This window comes from Oncorhynchus mykiss, chromosome 31 (genome assembly GCF_013265735.2).
Source record: "Oncorhynchus mykiss isolate Arlee chromosome 31, USDA_OmykA_1.1, whole genome shotgun sequence".
NCBI classification, from domain to species: domain Eukaryota; kingdom Metazoa; phylum Chordata; class Actinopteri; order Salmoniformes; family Salmonidae; genus Oncorhynchus; species Oncorhynchus mykiss.
In genome coordinates, this window is record NC_050571.1 from 15,544,751 (window position 1) to 15,570,476 (window position 25,726).

The 25,726-nt window shown below is 43.6% G+C and overlaps 1 protein-coding gene and 1 long non-coding RNA gene across 23 annotated transcripts; both read left to right on the forward strand.

Moving 5' to 3' along the window:
- Positions 1-966: 966 nt before the first annotated feature.
- On the forward strand, positions 967-24,239 carry lonrf1 (LON peptidase N-terminal domain and ring finger 1). The gene is made up of 11 exons (XM_036970203.1): positions 967-1,879; positions 10,261-10,379; positions 12,789-12,911; positions 13,908-14,241; positions 14,342-14,417; positions 14,521-14,635; positions 20,683-20,804; positions 22,147-22,305; positions 22,530-22,692; positions 23,162-23,311; positions 23,876-24,239. The coding sequence occupies exons 1-11, from the start codon at positions 1,582-1,584 to the stop codon at positions 24,023-24,025; spliced, it is 1,809 nt and encodes a 602-aa protein (XP_036826098.1). The 5' UTR covers positions 967-1,581; the 3' UTR covers positions 24,026-24,239.
- On the forward strand, positions 8,319-10,252 carry LOC118946050. 22 transcript variants are annotated; one of them, XR_005041203.1, is made up of 4 exons: positions 8,319-8,485; positions 8,545-8,627; positions 8,674-8,992; positions 9,063-10,252. It is a non-coding gene; the product is annotated as an uncharacterized LOC118946050 (long non-coding RNA). The 22 variants fall into 22 exon arrangements; XR_005041189.1 differs by having other exon boundaries at positions 8,319-8,415; positions 8,462-8,992; positions 9,063-9,501; positions 9,611-10,252; XR_005041188.1 differs by having other exon boundaries at positions 8,319-8,415; positions 8,462-8,992; positions 9,063-9,335; positions 9,382-10,252.
- Positions 24,240-25,726: the final 1,487 nt, after the last annotated feature.

The following is a 25,726-nucleotide window of genomic DNA, read 5'->3' on the forward strand; positions in this document are numbered from 1 at the left end:
TCTTTGCTGCCCTTCTTGACACCAGGCCATCCTCCAAAAGTCTTTGCCTCACTGTGCATGCAGATGCACTCACACCTGCCTGCTGCCATTCCTGAGCAAGCTCTGTACTGGTGGTGCCCCGATCCTGCAGCTGAATCAACTTTAGGAGAGGGTCCTGGCGCTTGCTGGACTTTCTTGGGCGCCCTGAAGCCGTCTTCACAACAATTGAACCGCTCTCCTTGAAGTTCTTGATGATCAGATAAATGGTTGATTTAGGTTCAATCTTACAGGCAGCAATATCCTTGCCTGTGAAGCCCCCATCCCATCCGTCCATGCCTGAGTGTATCATTAGACAAAGAAAGTAACATATCACGTTGCACAATATAGCCTAGCATCTGTTATAAAAGTGTCTATTTGCAGAAAAAAAGCGTCACGTTTTTCTGTCACATCACGTTTTTGCAGGTGGTGGATTATCTGTATTTAGATGACTGCAAGGGCCCAGGTCATCATAATAGAGTGTGGAGTTGAGTAACTAGTTAACTTGATGGTGTGCTAGTTATGATTTTGAACAACATAAAGCAGTGGTGTAAAGTACTTGAGTTAAATACTTTAAAGTACTACATTGATCGTTTTTTGTGGTATCTGTACTTTTTACTATGTATATTTCTGACTATTTCTACTTCTACTTCACTACATTCCTAAAGAAAATGTATTTTATACTCCATACATTTCCCTGACACCAAAAAGGAGTCGTTACATTTTGATTGTTTAAAATGGTCCAATTCACGCACTTATCAAAAGAACATACCTGATCTTCTCTACTGTCACTGTCTGTCGGGTCCTCCGGGTTATTCTCCAGTCGGAGAAAAAGCATGTTATGAAACTCCGCATAAATCAGTTTCACAACAGGGTGGGACGCCGGTCTTTCGACCAATAGCATGCCCAGATTTCCCGTCACGTGATATTTATTTATGTAAGGTAATGGTGTTACACTGTATGGCTTGGGCTTTGTCGAGCTTCATCAGTACAATGCGTAACAGGGTGATAAACTGACATCTCCCAGCTGTGTTTTTACAGTAGAGTCCGAGGCCGAAACATTCGCGGAATCGTTGTTAAAATTCTGACCCAAAATTGGTCTAGTGTTGGAGTTCAGAGTTGAAGACAACCAGACTAGAAGCGATCGGACTTTATATTCATCATGTTTCTAGGAAAGGGAAGACGTTACTTTATGTTTGACGATGGAAAACGCGTGTGAATGAATCGGAAGGGTTTTGTCTGTTGGAATTACACTATAAGTGCTTTATGTTTGGATCTTGGGTTCAGAGAGCCTTTGTTTACAGGATCGGAAAGAGGCCAGGAGTCAGTTCATGTGAATCGGAGAGGGGTGTCTGTCGTTGTTTAGATGGTGATTAGAAAGACAGGAAGGATAGATTGGGACTAATAAGAAGATCACGTTACTTAACCATAAGCAGCGCACGTTACTTAACCCACTGAAACCATGTCGCATGTGACTGACTGGGAAGCGTCCGCGTCGATAATCGTATAACCTGAGAGAGAAAGCACGGACCAGCTGGGGTGACACAACCCCGCCACGGTGCCACCATGGATCTACTTGAGTGCCCAATCTGCCTGTTCCTCATGTGTGAACCGGCCACCATGTCCTGTGGTCACTCGTTCTGCCGGAGCTGCCTGGGGAACTACTTGCCATCCAGGTGCCCAGCCTGCAAGGAAAGATTTAAACAGAGAGACGCCAAAAACATAAAGAACAACATCCTGATATTCAGTGTCATTGAGAAGTGCTGCCCAGAAGAAACGAGGATGAAATGCCATATTCTGGAGAAACTCAAAACCAGCGAGTTCACAGAATCTTTACGCATCGCGGATGAAGGGATACGACTAGGTAGGTTTCTAAAAAATAATGTGTGAACTTGAGTATGTTTGGGGATGACATTTCCTTACGCAACCCTCGACGAGGCTGCAGTACAGGCCTACGACGAAATGTGTATACGTTGTGTAAAGTGGAATCCAGCCACTTATGAAAGCCCCACGCCACCCTGATTACGTACATTTACGTCACACAGATGTTTGCCCAAAGAAACTCCAGCCAAGACGTAGGATGTAAAATGATCATGCTGACTAATAAAAACACACACACCTGAAGTTCATTCCGATATATTAATGTACTCAGATGAAATTGCTTTAATTGTCTTTATTTGTCTTCAGTGCAAAATAGCCTACAGAATCAGGCTCCCCTCGCAAAAGAGGCTTCTAACCTCAACGGGCTTTTCCTGGTTAAATACAGGTTAAATAAAATACTGTATGTATTGGTGTAGTGACCTGGCATGCACTCCTGTTGTAGCCAGTAGCCTGGTCAGATAAGAGTCACATGTTGGGAGGCAGTCACAGTGGTCCAACATATATAACATATATAACCAAATTTATAAAACTAACCAGATGTCACAGTTGTAAGAATCGGCTTTAATTGAATGCAGTTATATTCTGTTAATTCAGTTCTCTTTATAAGCCTGTGATAAAATGCAGTTCTAATTATTTTGGCCCATGTACTTTGCCTCCCATCTATTCTACACATGTTCATAGGCAACATATAATGTGTTTGTGCATGGCTTATACAGTTGGAGTTTGAAGTTTACATACACCTACAGCCAAATACATTTAAACTCAGTTTTTCACAATTCCTGACATTTAATCCGTGTAAAAATTCCCTGTTTTAGGTCAGTTAGGATCACCACTTTATTTTAACAATGTGAAAGAATAATAGTAGGCAGAATTATTTATTTAAGCTTTTATTTATTTCATCACATTCCCAGTGGGTCAGAAGTTTACATATACTAATTGAGGGTTTGGTAGCATTGCATTTAAATTGTTTTGTTTGGTCAAACGTTTCGGGTAGCCTTCCACAAGCTTCCCACAATAAGTTGGGTGAATTTTGTCCCATTCCTCCTGACAGAGCTGGTGTAACGGAGTCAGGTTTGTAGGCCTCCTTGCTCTCACATGCTTTTTCAGTTCTGCCCACAAATGTTCTATGGGATTGAGGTCAGGGCTTTGTGGTGGCCACTCCAATACCTTGACTTTGTTGTCCTCAAGCCATTTTGCCACAACTTTGGAAGTATGCTTGGGGTCATTGTCCATTTGGAAGACCCATTTGCGACCAAACTTTAACTTCCTGACTGATGTCTTGATGTTGCTTCAATATATCCACATAATTGTCCTACCTCATGATGCCATCTATTTTGTGAAGTGCACAAGTCCCTCATACAGAAAAGCACCCCCACAATATTATGCTGCCACCCCGTGCTTCACTGTTGGGAAGGTGTTCTTCGGCTTGCAAGCCTCCCCCTTTTCCTCCAAACCTAACAATGGTCATTATGGCCAAACAGTTCTATTTTTGTTTCATCAGACCAGAGGACATTTCTCCAAAAAGTATGATCTTTGTCCCCATGAGCAGTTGCAAACCGTAGTCTGGCTTTTTTATGGCAGTTTTGGATTAGTGGCTTCTTCCTTGCTGAGCGGCCTTTCAGGTTATGTCGATATAGTACTCGTTTTACTGTGGATATAGATACTTTTGTACCTGTTTCCTCCAGCATCTTCACAGGGTCCTTTGCTGTTGATCTGGGATTGATTTGCACTTTTCGCTCCAAAATACATTAATCTCTAGGAGACAGAACACGTCTCCTTTCTGAGCGGTATGACGGCTGCGTGGTCCCATTGTGTTTATACTTGTGTACTATTGTTTGTACAGATGAACGTGGTACCTTCAGGAGTTTGAGAATTGGGTACTTTTTTCACCACTGCAGATATGGGAGTTTATCAAACAAAACAAATATGTTTCAGCCTCAGACCTTCATCAGTGGCCTCTTTCAATAGCAAGGCCATGCTCAGTGAGTCTGTACAATGTCAAGGATTTTCTTAATGTTGGGTATGTCACATTGGTCAGGTATTCTGCCACTGTTTACTTACTTTATTAGCTAGCATTCTAATTTGTTCAGTTTTTTGTGGATTCTTTCCAGTTTGTCAAATAGTTATCATATTTTGGTTGGGTCTAATAGTGTTGAAGTCCTGGGGCCTCTGTGGGGTCTGTTTGTGTTTGTGAACAGAGCCCCAGGACCAGCTTGCTTAGGGGACTCTTCTCCAGGTTCATCTCTCTGTATGTGATTGCTTTGTTATGGAAGGTTTGGGAATCGCTTCCTTTTAGGTGGTTGTAGAATTTAACGACTATTTTCTGTATTTTGATAATTAGCGTGTATCAGCCTAGTTCTGCTCTGCCTGCATTATTTGGTGTTTTATGTTGTACACAGAGGATATTTTTGCAGAATTCTGCATGCTGTCTCAAATGAGTGTTTTTCCCATTTTGTGAATTCTTGGTTGGTGAGCGCATCCCAGACCACACAATCATAAAGGGCAATGGGTTCTATAACTGATTTAACTATTTTTAGCCAGATCCGCATTGGAATGTCACATTTTATGTTCCTTTTGATGGCGTAGAAGGGCCTTGCCTTGTCTCTCAGATCGTTCACAGCTTTGTGGAAGTTACCTGTGGTGCTGATGTTTAGGCCGAGATATGTATAGTATTTTTTGTGTGCTTTAGGGCACCGGTGTCTAGATGGAATTTGTATTTGTGGTCCTAGCAACTGAATATTTTTTGGAACCCCATTATTTTGGTCTTACTGAGATTTACTGTCAGGGCCCAGGTCTGTCAGGGCCCAGGTCTGTCAGGGCCCAGGTCTGTCAGGGCCCAGGTCTGTCAGGGCCCAGGTCTGTCAGGGCCCAGGTCTGTCAGGGCCCAGGTCTGTCAGGGCCCAGGTCTGTCAGAATCTGTGCAGAAGATCTAGGTGCTGCTGTTGGCCCTCCTTGGTTGGGGACAGAAACACCAGATCATCAGCGAACAGTAGACATTGAACTTCAGATTCTAGTAGGCTGAGGCTGGGTGCTGCAGACTGTTCTTGTGCCCTCTCCAATATGTTGATATACAGTACCAGTCCAAAGTTTAGACACAGTCATTCTAGGGCTTTTCTTTATTTTTACTATATTCTACATTGTGTGAAATAACACATGGAATCATGTAGTAACCAAAAAGGTGTTAAATATTTAAGATTCTTTAAAGTAGCCACCCTTTGCCTTAATGACAGCTCTGCACACTCTTGGCATTCTGTCAAAATGCTTCATAAGGTTGTCACCTGGAATGCATTTCAATTAACAGGTGTGCCTTGGTAAAAGTTCATTTGTGGAATTTCTTTCCTTCTTAATGCGTTTGAGCCAATCAGTTGTGTTGTGACAAGGTAGGGGTGGTTTACAGAAGATCGCCCTATCTGGTAAAAGACCAAGTCCATATTATTGCAACAGCTCAAATAAGGAAAGGGAAACGACAGTCCATCATAACTTTAAGACATAAAGCTCAGTCAATGCGGAACATTTCAAGAAATTTTAAGGTTTCTTCAAGTGCAGTCGCAAAAACCATCAAGCGCTATGATGAAACTGGCTCTCATGAGGACCGCCACTGGAAAGGATGGCCCAGAGTGACCTCTGCTCTAGAGGATACATTCATTGGAGTTAAATGTACCTCAGAGTTCAAGTAACAGACACATCTCGACAGCAACTGTTCAGAGGAGACTGCGTGAATCAGGCCTTCATGGTTGAGTTGCTGCAAAGAAACCACTTCTAAAGGACACCAATAATAAGAAGTGACTTGCTTGTGCCTAGAAATATGAACAATGGACATTAGACCAGTGGAAATCTGTCCTTTGTTCTGATGAGTCCACATTTGAGATTTTTGGTTCTAACCGCCATGTCTTTGTGAGATGCAGAGTAGGCGAACGGATGATCTCTGCATGTGTGGTTCCCACTGTGAAGCATGGAGGAGGAGGTGTGATGGTGCGGGGGTGCTTTGCTGGTGACACTGTCAGTGGTTTATTTAGAATTCAAGGCAGACTTAACCAGCATGGCTACAACAGCATTCTGCAGCGATACGGCATCCCATCTGGTTTGGGCTTAGTGGGATTATCATTTGTTTTTCAACAGGACAATGACCCAACACACCTCCAGGCTGTGTAAGGACTATTTGACCAAGAAGGAGAGTAGTTGAGTGCTGCATCAGATGACCTGGCCTCCACAATCACCCGACCTCAACCAAATTGAGATGGTTTGGGATGAGTTGGATCACAGAGTGAAGGAAAAGCAGCCAACAAGTGTTCAGCATATGTGGGAACTCCTTCAAGACTGTTGGAAAAGCATTCTTCGTGAAGCTGGTTGAGAGAATGCCAAGAGTGTGCAAAGGTGTCATCAAGGCAAAGGGTGGCAAATATTAAATGTATTTTGATTTGTTTAATACTTTTTTGGTTACTACATGATCCATATGTGTTATTTTATAGTTTTGATGTCTTCACTGTTGTGCTACAATGTAGAAAATAGTAAACATTAAGAAAAACCTGGGAATGAGTAGGTTTGTCCAAACTTTTGACTGGTTCTGTATTATGTAAAAGTGGGTATTTTAAGGGCGCTGTACTGCAGCGCCAGCAATGCCTCCAGAGACTCTGGGTTCGCGCCCAGGCTCTGTCGTAACCGGCCGCGACCGGGTGGTCCGTGGGGCGACGCACAATTGGCCTAGCGTCATCCGGGTTAGGGAGGGTTTGGCCGGTAGGGATATCCTCGTCTCATCGCACACCAGCGACTCCTGTGGCGGGCCGGGCGCAGTGCGCGCTAACCAAGGTTGCCAGGTGCACAGTGTTTCCTCCGACACATTGGTGCGGCTGGCTTCCGGGTTGGATGCGCGCTGTGTTAAGAAGCAGTGCGGCTTGGTTGTGTTGCGTATCGGAGGACGCATTACTTTCAACCTTCGTCTCTCCCGAGCCTGTACGGGAGTTGTAGCGATAAGACAAGATAGTAGCTACTAACAATTGGATACCACGAAATTGGGGAGAAAAAGGGGTAAAATTCAACAAAAAAAACACAAAAAAATGGGTATAGCTCAAGCTGCATCCCTGTATCACCCAACAGCCCTGTGGAAAGAAATATATATTTTTTCCCATTTTAACTGCACTCTTGTTGTTTGTGTACATGGATTTTATAATTTCATATGTTTATCCCCCAACGCCGCTTTCCATCAATTTGTAAAGCAGACCCTCATGCCAAATTGAGTCAAGCTTTTTTTAAATCAATAAAGCATGAGAAGACTTTGCCTTTGTTTGTTTGTCAATTTGGGTGTGCAGGGTGAATACGTGGTCTGTTGTATGGTAATTTGTTAAAAAGACAATTTGACATTTGCTCAGTACATTGTTTTCTCTGAGGAAATGTATGAGTCTGCTGTTAATGATAATGCAGTGGATTTTCCCAAGATTGCTGTTGACGCATATCCCACGGTAGTTAATGGGGTCCAATTTGTGTCCACTTTTGTGGATTGGGGTGAGCAGTCCTTGGTTCCAAATATTGAGGAAGATGCCAGAGCTGAGGATGATGTTAAAGAGTTTTAGTATAGCCAATTGGAATTTGTGGTCTGTATATTTCATATAGGATACCATCAACACAGCAGGCCTTTTTGGATTAGAGAGTTTCTATTTTGTCCTGTAGTTAATTCAATGTAATTGGAGAATCTAGTGGGTTCTGGTAGTTTTCTCTTTCTCCCTCCCGACCCACACAGCCAGCCTTGTATAACACTGTAATCTGTTGTAAATGGGGTACACTTAGTCTGTCTGTGTTATAAGTATTGTAGTGTTATTGACTCTTCCTTACTGTTACTATTTGGTCAGTAATGCTAGTAGTCCTCACACATAGTTCCACTCCCCCAGAGAAGCACAGCAGTGTTTAGGGAAGTGATCTGGGTTACTTTTGAGTTGTTGAGCTGAGGAGTGTAAGGTGATATTCAGTTTCCTTGTCTTGTATTTTTGTCACTGCTCTCTGTTTAAGTCGTGACTGTCATGACAGCCTTACCCAGTAGCTGATTTTCTCTCTGTTTAAGTCGTGCCTGTCATGACAGCCTTACCCAGTAGCTGATTTTCTCTCTGTTTAAGTCGTGACTGTCATGACAGCCTTACCCAGTAGCTGATTTTCTCTCTGTTTAAGTCGTGACTGTCATGACAGCCTTACCCAGTAGCTGATTTTCTCTCTGTTTAAGTCGTGACTGTCATGACAGCCTTACCCAGTAGCTGATTTTCTCTCTGTTTAAGTCGTGACTGTCATGACAGCCTTACCCAGTAGCTGATTTGTTTCTGGGTGCTGAGATTAGATTTGAGGTGATGTCTAACAACATACAATAAACATGCAGAGGTAATTGTGGTTATATGTGTGCAGAGGTAATTGTATTTATGTGTGCAGAGGTAATGCAGAGGTAATTGTATTTATGTGTGCAGAGGTAATTGTGGTTATGTGTGCAGAGGTAATTGTGTTTATATGTGTGCAGAGGTAATTGTGTTTATGTGTGCAGAGGTAATGCAGAGGTAATTGTGTTTATGTGTGCAGAGGTAATGCAGAGGTAATTGTGTTTATGTGTGCAGAGGTAATTGTGTTTATATGTGCAGAGGTAATTGTGTTTATATGTGCAGAGGTAATGCAGAGGTAATTGTGTTTATGTGTGCAGAGGTAATGCAGAGGTAATTGTGGTTATGTGTGCAGAGGTAATTGTGTTTATGTGTGCAGAGGTAATGCAGAGGTAATTGTGGTTATGTGTGCAGAGGTAATGCAGAGGTAATTGTGGTTATGTGTGCAGAGGTAATTGTGTTTATATGTGCAGAGGTAATTGTGTTTATATGTGCAGAGGTAATGCAGAGGTAATTGTGTTTATGTGTGCAGAGGTAATGCAGAGGTAATTGTGGTTATGTGTGCAGAGGTAATTGTGTTTATGTGTGCAGAGGTAATGCAGAGGTAATTGTGGTTATGTGTGCAGAGGTAATGCAGAGGTAATTGTGTTTATGTGTGCAGAGGTAATTGTGGTTATGTGTGCAGAGGTAATTGTGTTTATGTGTGCAGAGGTAATGCAGAGGTAATTGTGTTTATGTGTGCAGAGGTAATGCAGAGGTAATTGTGTTTATGTGTGCAGAGGTAATTGTGTTTATGTGTGCAGAGGTAATGCCGAGGTAATTGTGGTTATGTGTGCAGAGGTAATTGTGGTTATGTGTGCAGAGGTAATTGTGGTTATGTGTGCAGAGGTAATTGTGGTTATGTGTGCAGAGGTAATGCAGAGGTAATTGTGGTTATGTGTGCAGAGGTAATTGTGTTTATGTGTGCAGAGGTAATTGTGTTTATGTGTGCAGAGGTAATGCAGAGGTAATTGTGGTTATGTGTGCAGAGGTAATTGTGGTTATGTGTGCAGAGGTAATGCAGAGGTAATTGTGTTTATGTGTGCAGAGGTAATGCAGAGGTAATTGTGTTTATGTGTGCAGAGGTAATGCAGAGGTAATTGTGGTTATGTGTGCAGAGGTAATTGTGGTTATGTGTGCAGAGGTAATTGTGGTTATGTGTGCAGAGGTAATTGTGGTTATGTGTGCAGAGGTAATTGTGGTTATGTGTGCAGAGGTAATTGTGGTTATGTGTGCAGAGGTAATTGTGGTTATGTGTGCAGAGGTAATTGTGTTTATATGTGTGCAGAGGTAATTGTGTTTATGTGTGCAGAGGTAATGCAGAGGTAATTGTGGTTATGTGTGCAGAGGTAATTGTGGTTATGTGTGCAGAGGTAATTGTGGTTATGTGTGCAGAGGTAATGCAGAGGTAATTGTGTTTATGTGTGCAGAGGTAATTGTGTTTATATGTGTGGGAGTTATCTTTCATAATGAATGCCTAACCTCCATACTAATGATCTGTCATTACACAGAGAATGAAACAACTTCCTACAAGAGAAAGTCTGATTCTGACTGGATGTTTCTCCTCTACCCACCAGTAGTTTGCTAACTGCTTTTCTGACTGCGTTGTCATACTGAGGGTGTCAGTGCACCAAACATGTTGCATGAATAACAGTTTCTGTGCACCACACAGGACTATGCATAACAGATTGGGGTTCACTCCATTGTTTTGATACACTCATTATATTAATACTCTGCAGGCTTTGCTGTAAAGCTAGCAGGTAGCATGCTACACCCAAAGAACCCTGGTATTGGGGGAGGAGGGAAGGTGAGGGTGTGAGGTCAGATGATTGTGCAACTTGTAGCTCATATTGTAACTTCAGGTTTTTGGGAGATTGTCTAATATTCCTGATAGGGCAAATCGAACTAACCCAATTCTGACTGGGAAGCTATCACTGATAATGATCACTGTTATGCACTATGCTCCCTCCCCCAGCCCCTGGGGATGTGAGTCTGAAGGTGTGGAGAGCAGAAGCCAGTATGGGACTGGGACTGTTCTCTGATGCCCTGAGGGACCTTGAAGACCTTTGCTGCGTTCGCCCCAAGTGGACAGAGGTAAGAAACACGCCCCAAACAACTGGAGAGAAGGAGGGGGAGAGTGAGGGGGAGACCTCACCAACCCCACACCCCCCTTTTAAAAAACAATTATCCCCTGTGCTGCATACTTATCTTGCCCTCTAACACACGATACAAAACAACATCACACATCACAATAACCAAAACCTCACCACTTCTACAACTGTATATTGACACACCATATTTCCTTAAATATCTCCACACTTTTTAATCATTTTATAAGAACTCAAATTGCATCTTAAGGCACGCAGAGACCATGCCAATAGAAAAGGGTCTGTTATCCCCCCACCTTTGACCCTGTGCCTCCTTGTTAGCCAAATAGCCAACTTTGCCTGAGCAAACTGAAAATTCAACAACACACATTTGGCCTTTTCCTTATTTGAATACCTGTACCCCATTATAAACATCCCAACAGTAAACTCCACCCCAACTTCTCACACAGACATTCTAACATGCTTTACCTCCCACCCCCTCAAACTCCCCCAGGCCAGGAGTGTTAAAGTCTAATAAGTCCTCAATACCCCCTTGCCAGTCCCCAGTCTCTGCCGTCACCTGCAGTGGCGGAAACATTGGTCGCTCCACCCCCTTTGCCTGCTCAAAAACCCCTGTGGCCGACTGAACCAATCTCAAAAGGATGGCTGGATTGTGGAAGATAAGCTTCTCCCACAGCCCAGGCTCCACACCCCCTTCTCATGTGGACCTTAGCAGCTGCCAGGCCCTCAGCACTGCGGAGTAAAAATCAGAGAGACCTGCTGTGCTCAGCCTCCAGCCTCATGAGGAACAGCTGCCGGTCCAACCCTAATCCACCAGCTCCCCTCAGCAGCACACGTGTTGGTTCCCTCCAGCCGAAATCAGTATGGTACAGTAGTCTCTGCGCCGCCTTTACTCGGAATGCAGCCACCCGGCTCTCCAGTTCGACCAGGCCCTGTCCTCTTTCTTAGACGGACATGTACAACACTGCTGCCCTCAGCCAGTGATGACACGACCAGAAAAAATCCACCAGTTTGGGGTGCAGATCTGTGAGCAGACCAGCGGGGGGTTGAGGACAGCCAGTTTATGCCACAGGAAAGATGCCAGCAGGTTGTTGATTATCAGCACCCTCCCTCTATATGACAATTGGGACAGGAGCCACCACCTGGCCAGTCTTGACACCACTACCTGTGAAACCCCCTCCCAGTTCTTCCTGACCCACCTCTCCAAGCCCAGGTATACCCCCAACATTTTAAGCCCTTCACAACTCCACTGTAAACCCCATAGAAGCAGTGGGGGGGCCCTATCCCCCCATGCCCCATATAACAGAGCGTTGCTCTTGCCCCAGCTCACCTTAGTTGACGAAGCTCCCTCGTACACCTTCAGACTCGTCTCTAGTGCATGCATATCTTGCCCATCCCTGACCATCACAGAAACGTCATCTGTATTTTCCGACACTGCAATGCCTGTCAACACACCCATGCCTGTCTCGCACACTCCCTGCAGTCTCCTGCGTATGAGGCACAGAAAAGGTTCACTGGCTAGTGTATATAACTCCCCGGATGGAGGGCATCCTTGTCTAATGCCCCGTCTCACCCAGACTGGCCTACTGAGCCCCCCTCCCTCCTTGACCATACATGACGCCCCAGCATACAACATCTTCACACAAGCCAAAAACCTTTCCTTAAACCCAAAAAAAGACATCACTGAACAGATACTCATGGCCCACTCTATCAAAAGCTTTCTTTAGAGAGAACAGTCCAAAGTTCACATTAGAAACTCTCGACAAGTCCAACATGTCCCTGATTAATAAGAACAAGTTGTCCGTGATTGAGCGTCCCGGTACACAATATGTCTGGTCCTTGTGTACTATAGAGTCCAGATGGAACTTCAGTCTGCTAGCGAGGACCTCGGCAACTATATTGAAGTTTGCACAGAGCAATGCCACAGGCCTCCAGTTCTTAAGTTCACACAAGTCCCCGTTTTTGGGCAGGAGAGTCAGAGCCGCCCAATGGCAACTCATCGGCAACTCTCCTACCCCCACGCATTCACGCAACACGCAAAAGAAGACCAGTCCAATAATTCCCCAGGAGTTTTTATAAAACTCCACTGGGAGTGCATCGACCCCCGGGGCACAGCCGGGGGACATCTAGGTTATGCCTTTGCCAGTTCATGGGACAACCATTTCATCCTTCTGTGCCAGAGAGAGCTTAGGGAGTTCTGCAAACAAAACCTGAGCACACATAGGGTCACACAGTTCCTCTCTCTCTACCTCTCTCTCTCTCCCATTCCTCTCGCTCCCATTTTCCATTCCTCTCTAAATCTCTCTCTACCTCTCGCTCTCCTTCTCTCTCTACCTCTATCTATCGATCTCTCTCTCTCTCATCCATTATTCTCCCTCTTGTCTGTTCTCTCCAGGGTTTCTTTCGTAAAGGTAATGCGTTACTGGAGATGGGTCGTCAGTCTGAAGCCCTGATCCAGTTTCACCGCTGTCTCAAGCTACAGGCCGACTTCACTCCTGCCAAGAGCCAGATTAAAAAGGTCAGTAGCTATAGCCAACACTGACTGGCTCCTTTACTAACTGGCTCATTTACTGACTGTTTACTACCGACTGGTTCATTTACTGACTGTTTACTACAGACTGGCTCATTTACTGACTGTTTACTACCGACTGGCTCATTTACTGACTGTTTACTACCGACTGGTTCATTTACTGACTGTTTACTACCGACTGGTTCATTTACTGACTGCTTACTACCGACTGGTTCATTTACTGACTGTTTACTACCGACTGGTTCATTTACTGACTGTTTACTACAGACTGGTTCATTTACTGACTGTTTACTACCGACTGGTTCATTTACTGACTGTTTACTACCGACTGGTTCATTTACTGACTGTTTACTACAGACTGGTTCATTTACTGACTGTTTACTACCGACTGGTTCATTTACTGACTGTTTACTACAGACTGGTTCATTTACTGACTGTTTACTACAGACTGGTTCATTTACTGACTGTTTACTACAGACTGGTTCATTTACTGACTGTTTACTACTGACTGGTTCATTTACTGACTGTTTACTACTGACTGGCTCATTTACTGACTGTTTACTACAGACTGGTTCATTTACTGACTGTTTACTACAGACTGGCTCATTTACTGACTCTTTACTACAGACTGGCTCATTCAATCTCACTAGCTGAGTGTGTCAGTGACTGCTTGGCTGAATGACTGTATCGGGTCAGGTTCTAGGAATGGGTGGGTTTTTTTAAAGAATGGAATGCTTTGGAACAATGTTAGACAACCTAAATACGTACTGTATACTAAGTACAGCAGGGGTGGGCAATCATTTCAGCTCTAGGGCCACTTTGGGATTTTAAAATTCAGCGGAGGGCAGCACATTTTTTCCCAGACTGATTTGTTTGTCAAAATCAATTTGTAGGCCAGGAAAAGGGCAGTTAATTGGAAATGTAAAGGTCCTTTATAATGGATGGATTTCTTGATTGATTTGTGTGTCTGTTTCCCCTGGTCAGATCCTGGAGGCAGAAGGCATGTCAGTTCCAGAGGAGGTGCCCCAGATCCTCCAGGTGGTGTCGGAGTACCTCAGAGACCCCTGCCCCCCCATCACAAGCCTCTTCCCCACTGGACCCACACAAAGCCACACACACAGCCACGCCGAAAGCCTCCGATTCCCTCAGGAGGAGGGGGCCGACGGGGACAGGAGAGGAGACTCTGAGAACGGGTCAAAGGTGAAACATGGGACCAGTACTGAGTGCTGTCTCAGTCTCTGTCAGGCTGTGTCCTTCCTCCCTACAGCCGAGGATGATGAGGAGATGATGATGAGGAAGGAGGAGAGGCACAGTAGGGGTACATAGAACACACACACGCATACACACACACACACACACTGGAAGAGAGAATAGACACATGTTGATGGTTGATAATGGTTCTATGTTGTCTCCCTTAGGAGGCTGCAGTCTGGACAGAAGAGACTTTCTGAGTGTCCTCACTGTGTCTGACTTTGAATGTCCCCTCTGTATCAGGTTAGTAGTTTCCATAGATGGTAGATCCTGTGGAGTATTGTTGTACTGTGTTATTGTTGAGAAACTTGTGCTGTACTCTGATCTTAGTGCTGTACCTCTACAGGCTGTTCTATGAGCCAGTGACCACTCCCTGTGGACACACCTTCTGTAGGACCTGCCTCGAGAGAAGCCTCGACCACAACCTCCGCTGCCCCCTTTGCAAACAGCCACTACAGGAGGTAACTACGGCCTACCTAACTGTGTTCTAGGTAACAGTGGTTTATGTAACTTGTGTCTACATAAGTAGTCTACGTAACTACAATGCCGTGCAAAATTATTCACATTTTATTGTGTTACAAAGTGGAATTAGAATGGATTTAATTGTGTGTTTTTTTTGTCAGCAATCTACACAAAATAATGTGGAATATTTTTTTATTTTTATATATAAATAAAAAATGAATAACTAAAATATAGACGCTGCATACTGTAAGTATTCCGCCCCTTTGTTTATCCTAAATTGATTCTGTAAGGTCCCCCTGTAAGGTCCCCCTGTAAGGTCCCTCACACAGATTAACCTACAATGACCAGGGAGCTTTTGGAAAGCCTCATAAAGAAGGGCAGTGATTGGTAGATGGCTAGGAAGGAAACTGCTCAGGGGTGTTACCATGAGGCCATTGGTCATTTTAAAACAGCTACAGAGTTCAATGGATGTGACAGGATAAAACTGAGGATGGATCAATAACATTGTAGTGACTCCACAATAATGACCTTAATGACAGAGTGAAAAGAATACAAATACACAGAATAAAAATATGTATGCAATATGGCACCAAAGTAATACTGCAAAAAAACAGCAAAATAATACACTTTTTGGCCTAAATGCAAAGCCTTCTGTTTGGGGAAAACACAACACATCACTGAGTAACTGCCTCCTTATTTTCAAGCATGGTGGTGGCTGCATCATGATATGGGTATGCTTGACATCGGCAAATACTTGGGAGTTTTTCAGGATAAAAAGAAACAGGATGGATGGAGCTAAGCACAGGCAAAATCCTAGAAGAAAACCTGCTTCAGTCTGCTTTACACCAGAGACTGGGAGAGGAATTCATCTTTCAACAGGACAATAACCAAAAACACAAGGCCAAATCTACACTGGAGTTGCTTACCAAGAAGACAGTGAATGTTCCTGAGTGGCCAAATTACAGTGTTGACTTAAATCTGCTTGAAAATCTATGGCAAGACTTGAAAATTGCTGTCTAGCCATGATCCCCAACATCTTGACACAGCTTGAATAATTTTTTTTAAAGAATCATGCTTAAATATTGCACAATTCAGGTGTGCAAAGATCTTATAGAATTAGCCAAGAAGACTCACAGCTGTAATTAATGCCAAAGGTGTTCTAACATGTATTGATTCAGGGAGCTGAATAGAATATTTGAGTTATTTCAGTTCTATTAATCTGTAGAAAACATATAATTGTTCTTCCACTTTGACATTACAGAGTATTTTGTGTAGATTGTTGACAAAAAATTACAATGAAATCAATTTATGGGGTCTGAATCATTTTGCAAGCCACTCTTGTGATGTGACTGTCATTAATGTGATGACTGCTATTTATTGAATAATTAGCTACTATGTTTAATTATTACTCAATTAAATTCATCATGTAACATTTAACTCATTAGGAATTTGGGGCACCACGGGAAAAGTTGTTTACTGAGTTTCTATCTCCTGACTTAAACTCTAAAGATTCATAAATATCTCTAACATCAATAACAGTTAATAATACCTCATCAGTCTCGCTCTGAACATCGCATAATTATTGGATATCTGCACGAACCCTAACCTAAGTGATGAATCAGTGTTACACAAATTGGCTTAATTATTTATTTACTAACTAAATCTTCACACAGAATACGTAAACACACACAGTATAGGTTATTGATTACATACATAATACAATGAAAGCAGGTCCGTAGTGGAGTAACAAAAGCATGACTGTTTGGTTACAAAATGGAAAGTGAGGGGTAGGTAAGGAGAGGGACAACAAAGAGGGTCAACTTATCGTACATACATTTGGAAGCTACGCTCACCGGAATATGAATACTTTGCACATGAACGACCGCTCATTCGGAAAATAAATGCAATGTTTGATGCATAGATGTCTTTGTCATCTCTCTGTTGAACTCGATGGTTCTATGGGAAGTGGTTTGATGTTAGTCTCTAGTTGTCCACCAGAGGTCACCATGTCCTTCTTAGTTGTAGGCTTCTTCTGTCTTAGAGTTTCTGTTAGAATAGATACCTCAGGTGTACCACGTGGTGGTGAGCGGGATCTGTCTTCCCTTTTATCTTTGATCACATAGAAGGCATTTTCCACTGAATCCCATACCTCTGGGTCACTGTCTGGGTGCGCCCGTGCGTGTCTCTGCAGAGCGTATATGAATGGCAAGTACTCCCATTTGGCACCACCTGCAGTCCTTGCTGTGCCATATACACTCTGCTGAGACACACAAGGGAGCACCCAGACAGTGACCCAGAGGTATGGGATTCAGTGGAAAATGCCTTCTATGTGGATAACTGCTTACAGAGCATCCCATCCACGGCTGAAGCGAAAGCACTTCTTGATAAAGTACGGAATCTCCTGTCCAAAGGGGGATTTGAGGTCCAACAGTGGGCTAGTAACAGAGCGGAGGTTATCCACCACCTCCCGCCACAAGCCAGGCCCAGTAGCAGTGAACTATGGCTATCGCAGTCTAGCGCTAACCCACAAGAGCCCACTCTAGGACTGAGATGGAGTTGCTTACCGGATACCCTTGGGTACAAGCACCGCTCAGCCCTCTGTACCGAAACCCCCACTCTGCACACATCTATCGGACCCTGGCCAGTCAATACGATCCCCCTGGGTATATCCTGCCATACACACCCGGCTGATCTAGTGGAACGATGGATCTGTTGGGAAACAGAGTTATCAGAGCTATCTGTAGTCCAAATGCCAAGATGTTATGTACCACCCTGTGCTGACCAACTGGGATCATGCCTGGAACTGCATGTGTTCTGTGATGCTTCGGAGCGCACTTATGGGGTGGTTTCCTATCTAAGCGTGGAGGATAAGGCAGGCCACACCCATGTCTCCTTTGTCATGGCCAGGTCCAGGGTCGCACCCAAGAAACAGCTGTCAATGCCTAGGCTGGAACTCAGTGCTGGCCTTTCCGGAGCCCAGTTGGCCTCTACCTTGTGAGCCGAGCTCACCTTGCCAATCCAAAGGGTCATCTACTGGGATGACAGAGGATGGGGAGCAATGAGCCTTTTTGAGGAGTGTGGAATTTAACACATTTCCAGGGTGGCTGTAGAAAAGGCCCATGGAGTTGATGGAATAATCCTTTAATTCATGGCCACTTACTTAGCTGGACCAGGGGCGCTTAAATTAGGTCAGGTGGCAATGACCAACAGATCTCATCCCCATTAAAGGAGGAAATAGCCATCGCCTGATCTCGCTGCTTTCTCTTCCTTTACTCCGTCTGATCCAGAAGTTCTGTGCGTCCATGAATCCACGTAAGTCCACCGACTCTGTTACCTTTCATCTGAAATATCTGTTGCGATCGTGAGAGTGGGCCATCAGTTATTGTTTATAGTTATTACCGCAGAGCGCGGCTTGGAGCACACGCTTCAAACATATTGTGTAATGTGAATGGTCAATGATCATGGCCCTACGGATCCTCATAGGCCAATTATGCAATCAATATGGTTAATATGTAATGAAATGAATTACATGTACACATGAAGACAATGAGAAACTTCATTGTTTGCTAACTGATCGACTATGATATCAAACTAATGGGGATTATAGATTGAATAACCATTCACTGTTTGTATCCTTTCATGCAGCACAGACTACTCAGTAAATATACCACTTTATGGTTAAAGGAATTCCAGCCTCAGTCTCATCCATTCCTCTGTCACCTGACATGACCACCTGTTCACCTTCACTGTCAGTCATCCTACCTGTCCAGCTACCCACACAGATTCCACTAATCTTTCAATGGTCCTTCGAGCCGGATCGCAATAGATAGTTCAGATGAAAGGTAACAGAGTCGGTGGACTTACGTGGATTCATGGACGCACAGAACTTCTTCCACTAATCTTTCAGTCGTAGATTACTTTACATGCACAGCTGCAGACTGTGAATGTTTGGTCTTTACCTTCACCCGTTGAGAGTTTCAGAGGGTCTTACCATTTTCAGCCGTGTAGCCACCCCTCCATGCTGTCTGGTCTTGTAGTTTTAACCATTTCAACGTGTGGGCCACAGCTTCATGTTCCCCCTGACGATATTATTGTCCAGTTGAAATATTAAATATCATTTAGGCTAAAAAACAACCTGAGGATTGAATATAAACATCGTTTGACATGTTTCTATGAACTTTATGGATACAATTTGGATTTTTTGTCTGCCTGTTTTGACTTTGTTTGAGCCTGTGGATTACTGAAGAAAACGCGAACAAAATGGGGGTTTTCGGATACAAAGAGAGACTTTTGGTCTAATGTAAATTTCGCTAGCGAGTCCTTTTCAGCACCCTGGTCTTGGAGGGCGTTCTGCCATGTTGACATGAACCCTGAGCTCACTTGGGCGTGGCTACTGACTGGGTACAAGTTTACATTAAACACAATTCTCATTTAGAAGGATAAAATCACATTTCTATCTTTTCAAAAATAGTTTCATATTTAACCTCTCTAGGGTATGATCCACCTGGCCAACATCCAGTGAGATTGCAGAGCGCCAAATACAAATACAGAAATACTCATTATAAAAATTCAGAAAAGATACAACTATTAAACATAGGTTTAAAGATGAACTTCTTGTGAATCCAACCACGGTGTCAGATTTCAAAAATGCTTTACGGCGAAACGTATCTTACAATTATTTGAGAACATAGCCCAGCAGACAAGTCATTACACAGTAGCCAGCCAAGTAGAATAGTTACACAAGTCAGAAATAGAGATAAAATAATCCCTTTGATGATCTTCATATGTTTGCACTCAAAAGACATTAATTTATTCAATAAATGTTCCTTTTGTTCGATAAAGTCTCTCTTTGTATCCGAAAACCCCCATTTTGTTTGCATTTTCTTCAGTAATCCACAGGCTCAAACAAAGTCAAAACAGGCAGACAAAAAATCCAAATTGTATCCATAAAGTTCATAGAAACATGTCAAACGATGCTTATATTCAATCCTCAGGTTGTTTTTAGCCTAAATGATGTATAATATTTCAACTGGACAATAATATCGTCAAAATAAAAGATAAACAAGAAAGGCACTCTCTCTGGTCACGCTAATGAAAAAGCTCTGTTATACGGCAGGGTCCACTCATTCAGACTGCTCTTACTCCCTCATTTTTCAGAATACAAACCTGAGACAATTTCTAAAGACTGTTGACATCTAGTGGAAGGCATAGGAACTGAAATTTGAGTCCTAAGTCAATGGATACTGTAATGGCATTGAATAGAACACTTTTAAAAAACAATCCTACTTCCTGAATGGATTTTTCTCAGGTTTTCGCCTGCCAAATCAGTTCTGTTATACTCCCAGACATTATTTTAACAGTTTTGGAAACTTTAGAGTGTTTTCGATCCACATCTAATAATTATATGCATATCCTATCTTCTGGGCCCGAGTAGAAGGCAGTTTAATTTGGGCATGCTTTTCATCCAAAATTCCAAATGCTGCCCCCTACCCTAGAGAAGTTAATCATAAAATGTTTACAACATTTAGATGTACATCTGATACAGTGTGAAAGCTCTTAAATTTTCCATTATAATGTATTTTGGATCATTTTAATGACATCACAAAATAGACATTCATTTTCCATATTCCATCTCTCATCATCCCCAACATTCAGATGTTGTAATATATTGTCCCAGTGTCCATTGTTTGATGTTGTAGTTTTGGGCGGCAAACTCTTCATAAGACACAAAGACATTCCAATCCCCTCCACCGCTCTGTGTGAGAGAGAGCTTTGTAGAGCTGATCCACTGTGACCGGATCTTTGGCTCCTCACAGGAGAGTCATGACAGCATTGTATGTTCTACATAACAGGGTCTTCGTCTATGTACATAGTCTATGGGCTTAATCAGGAACACATTATATATAGTTACAATGGAAGGTCTGCTTTGTACTGTTTTTTATGTTGCCATGTTTATAACCCAAGAGGGATCACTTTAACTGGGGTAAACTTATTTGTTACATTTCTTCCCATTTAATGCTGAATCACTTTTTGTTTCCTTGTGTAGTACTTTAAGAACAGGAAGTACAACCCCACAGTGTTGCTGCAGGAGATCATGTCCCGCCTCTTCCCCCTGCAGCTGGCTGAGAGGAAGCAGGTCCACGAGACTGAGATGGCCGAACTCTCCAAGTGAGTCCTGTCACTGACGCACTGTAACCAGGGGTAAACAGGGGTCAATGTCGAATCCTCCAGGTTTGTTCTAGAGTCTCACAGAACTTTAGCCTGGCACTCAAACTGATTTCTCTACGTTTCCCCTTTGTGGGTGCAGCGTTCAGTCTGGTTTAACCAGGCTACCAAAATTGGCCCTTACCTGTAAAACGAGCTTTGGAACCATTTCTTAATGCCTGAAAGAAATGAGAGACTGAAACGTGGAAATGTTGATGAACTATCATATGATCGCCAGAATGAGCTTGGGGTGAGGTGGCAACCTTAATGGTAACTGTGGCAACAGGCATCAGACTCCTCATACCGGAAAGAGTTAAAGACGTTATCATTGGCAAGGCACCGCACACAGCAACAGCACCAGCTGCTGGAGAACAGCGACACAGAAAAGAGACATGGACTTGGATACACACCTCCTTCTTAACCCTACTGTTGCCCCGATATATTTCTCTCTCTCAATTCAATTTAAGGGCTCTATTGACATGGGAAACATATGCTAACATTGCCAAAGCAAGTGAAGTAGATCATAAACAAAAGTGAAATTAACAATCAATCTCTCTGTCTGTCTCTCTGCATCCTCTCTGTCCCTCTCTGTCTCTCTCTGCATCCCCTCTGTCCCTCTCTGTCTCTGTCTCTCTCTGCATCCTCTCTTGTCTCTCTCTCTCTCTGCATCCTCTCTCTCTCTCTCTCGCTCTCTCTGCATCCTCTCTCTCTCTCTCTCTGTCTCTCTTTCTCTCGCTCTCTCTGCATCCTCTCTGTCTCTCGCTCTCTCTGCATCCTCTCTGTCTCTCGCTCTCTCTGCATCCTCTCTGTCTCTCGCTCTCTCTGCATCCTCTCTGTCTCTCGCTCTCTCTGCATCCTCTCTGTCTCTCGCTCTCTCTGCATCCTCTCTGTCTCTCTCTGTCTCTCGCTCTCTCTGCATCCTCTCTGTCTCTCTCTGTCTCTCGCTCTCTCTGCATCCTCTCTCTCTCGCTCTCTCTGCATCCTCTCTGTCTCTCGCTCTCTCTGCATCCTCTCTGTCTCTCTCTGTCTCTCGCTCTCTCTGCATCCTCTCTCTCTCGCTCTCTCTGCATCCCCTCTCTCTCTCTCTGCATCCTCTCTCTCTCTCTCTCGCTCTCTCTGCATCCTCTCTGTCTCTCTCTCTGCATCCTCTCTCTCTCTCTGGATCATCTCTGTCTGTCTCTGTCTCTCTGCATCCTCTCTCTCTCTCTCTCTCTCTCTGGATCCTCTTTGTCTGTCTCTGCATTCTCTGCCTCCCTGTCTCTTTGCATCCTCTCTGTTTCTCTGTCTATCTCCCTCCATCCAACAGTCTAACTAAGGATATCCCTATCTTTGTGTGTGCGGTGGCGTACCCTGGCGTGCCCTGTCCTCTCCACATCTTCGAGCCTCGTTATCGCCTCATGATGAGACGATGCATGGAGACGGGCACCAGGAAGTTTGGCATGTGCAGCTACGAACATGGAAAAGGGTGGGTGGTGGATGTATACAATCTGAAAATACTGGTATGAAAATGAACCGTGTGTCTGACTCTTGTTTCCCTTTTTACACACTGTTCTGAGTCACACTGTTTTGAGTCACACTGTGGTGGGGATCTGATTGTCTTTCACATGAACCTTTCAGCAGGTTCCAACAACTCTGTGTGTGTCTGACTCTGTGTGTGTCTGACTCTGTGTGTGTGTGTGTGTCCTCCAGATTTGCAGACTACGGCTGTATGCTGGAGATCCATAGCCTAGAGGTGTTGCCTGATGGTCGCTCCTATGTGGACTGTGTGGGTGGAAGTCGCTTCAGGGTCCTAAAGAGAGGACAGAGAGATGGATACCACACTGCTGATATAGAATACATGGAGGACCACAAGGTAAATTACCACAGGTTGTTCTAACCTACTCCTGGCCCTGGATGACCCCTGTGAAGGCAGAGTTTTGGTTCAACTGATCACTCCTGAGGAAGTTTACAAATGCTATTTTATTATCTAGTTCTTCAGTGAGTGTTCCACTGGTACTTTGCCTGTTTCCAAGCAACAGTTTGTAAAGGCAATGTTCAGCACCCTAGTGGGTATATCTCAGGAGGGCATGGGAGGGAGGGATCGGGGAGGGAGTGGGAGGGAGAGAGAGAGGGAATATTAGACAATAAGTGAGTTCTGGTCTGCGAGAGAGAGAATATATGACTAGACATTAGATGAGTTCTGGTCTGGAAGGGGTAGGTGATAGTCAGGTCCATGTGTGAGAGAGATTAATCAAATAAAGACTAAAGAGAGTTTAAATGTGTGAACAGAATCATTTGTACTGTGTGTATTTTTCATAGAGAATATCCTCCTATGTTCCTAGGCTGAGGGGTCAGAGTTGGAGCTGTTGCAGAGCCTCCATGACAGTGTGTATGAGCAGGCCCAGGACTGGTACACACGCCTCAACACACGCCTCAGAGAACAGATCAGCAGACAGTATGGAACCATGCCTGACAAGGACGACAACATACAGGTACTCACACACTTACAGACAGACCGTGCCTATCAGCTACCACTCCCAGACCAGTACTTATCTAGTGTCTAATATCATCTCTCCCTGTCTCTCTCTCCCGGTTTTCTCTATCTCCCTTCTCTCTCTCTCTCTCCTTTTTCTCTCTCTCTCTCTCTCTCCTTTCTCTCTCTCTCTCTCCTTTCTCTCTCTCTCTCTCCTTTCTCTCTCTCTCTCTCCTTTCTCTCTCCCTCTCTCCTTTCTCTCTCCCTCTCTCCTTTCTCTCTCTCTCTCTCTCTCCTTTCTCTCTCTCTCTCTCCTTTTTCTCTCTCTCTCTCTCCTTTCTCTCTCTCTCTCTCTCTCTCTCCTTTCTCTCTCTCTCTCTCCTTTCTCTCTCTCTCTTTCTCTCTCTCTTTCTCTCTCTCTCTCTCTTTTCTCTCTCTCTCTCCTTTCTCTCTCTCTCTCTCTCTTTTCTCTCTCTCTCTCTCTCTCCTTTCTTTCTCTCTCTCTCTCCTTTCTCTCTCTCTCCCCTTTCTCCCAATCTCTCTCTCTCTCAATGTCCCTTATCTCCCTGTCTCTCTCCCTCAGGCCTCCAATAACGGTCCAGCTTGGTGTTGGTGGTTGTTGTCAGTTCTCCAGCTGGACCCTGCCTACCAGACCACTGTGCTGTCTCTGCCCTCCCTCAAAGATCGCCTGGGACACCTGCGCATCGTTCTGGAGTACTTCTCCCAGAGCTAGAGAAGTGGAGGAGTATGAAGGAGATAGAGGGATACAGTGATACTTGGTTTCTGATGCCAATCCAATACCATACACAGAGGAGAATCTCTACAGACTGAATAATATGAACCATACACAATACAGAAATACACACAAACACACATCCACTAATATATTACACACACACACACACACACACACACACACACACACACACACACACACACACACAAATATATTATACACACACACACACACACACACACACACACACACACACACACACACACACACACACTAATATATTATATACACACACACACACACTAATATATTACACACACACACACACACACAAATATATTACACACACACACACACACACTAATATATTACACACACACACATACTAATATATTACACACACACACACACACACACACACACACACTAATATATTACACACACACACACACACACACACACTAATATATTACACACACACACACACACACACTAATATATTACACACACACACACACACACTAATATATTACACACACACACACACACACACACACACACACACACACACACACACTAATATATTACACACATACACACAAGCAGAAAGAGATTGTTTTATCACTTACATAAATGCCATATTGAATTGCTGGTGAAAGCGAGGAGTTTTTGGTTTTTGGAGAAAACTAACTCAATATACTTTCAAACGACTATATACTATGTTTTGACTGTCCATATACTATGTCTTGACGGTCCAGCTCGCTAATAATCGCCTAAATTAAAGCTAGACAGTCAGGGAGTATCGTAAATTCTCAAAACGATGGATAGAGGACTTTCTCTTGCAAATGTTAAGGGTGAGGAAATACTCTATTCATTGCAGCTCTCCGGAACTCATTGAAAACCAAATGCAGCCCCCAGGGCAAAATTAGTTTGACCCCCTGCAGTAGAGGGTTCAACTCAATCTGTTCTTATTCATGCCAAAGGATGTAAACCTGGTGTTAATGTCTCAGACAACCACTAGGTGTCCCTGTTCTCACTCCTGTTTCCCCTATCAGCCAAGCATAAAGAACACTGCCTTTCGTCATGGCAACTGACCTGCACTCATGATGTAATCAGCCATGTCATAATCAGATGATCTGATTAGTCTGACTCCTATGGCTCGAAAGTGCTTGATGAAATGCTATTAAAGGAGAGATGAGATGATAGCGGGATAGAAAGAGTGACGCAGAGATCGCTCAGTCTTACAGAGCTGAAAACAACTTGATTTCCTGGATAATGCACAGTATGTTATTAAAGAGTTTGGGTTAATGTTATGGATAGTTCAGAATAATCATGTTGTCTTTTTTTGGGTGGGGGGTTCTTTAAAACCTTGGCAAGCTCCCATATTGTGACAAACACAATGAGCAGCCATTTGGTATCTAACAATCGGCCACTAAATTAGGATCATCAATTCTTTATTTTATTACTAGCACTATAGTATAATTGCTATTTCCATTACTATATATTTCCTGCAATATTAGTGTGTTATTGCAATAATTATCTATTATGAAACATCGAAACAGACAAAGGCCTGGGTGAAAATCATAATGTGAATTAAACGCTGCTATTGGCTGACTTCTGTCTCTGTAGTGTTGATGAAGATGTATTGAACAGGCCACATCCCAAATTGGCACCTTATTCCCTTCCTAGTGCACTACA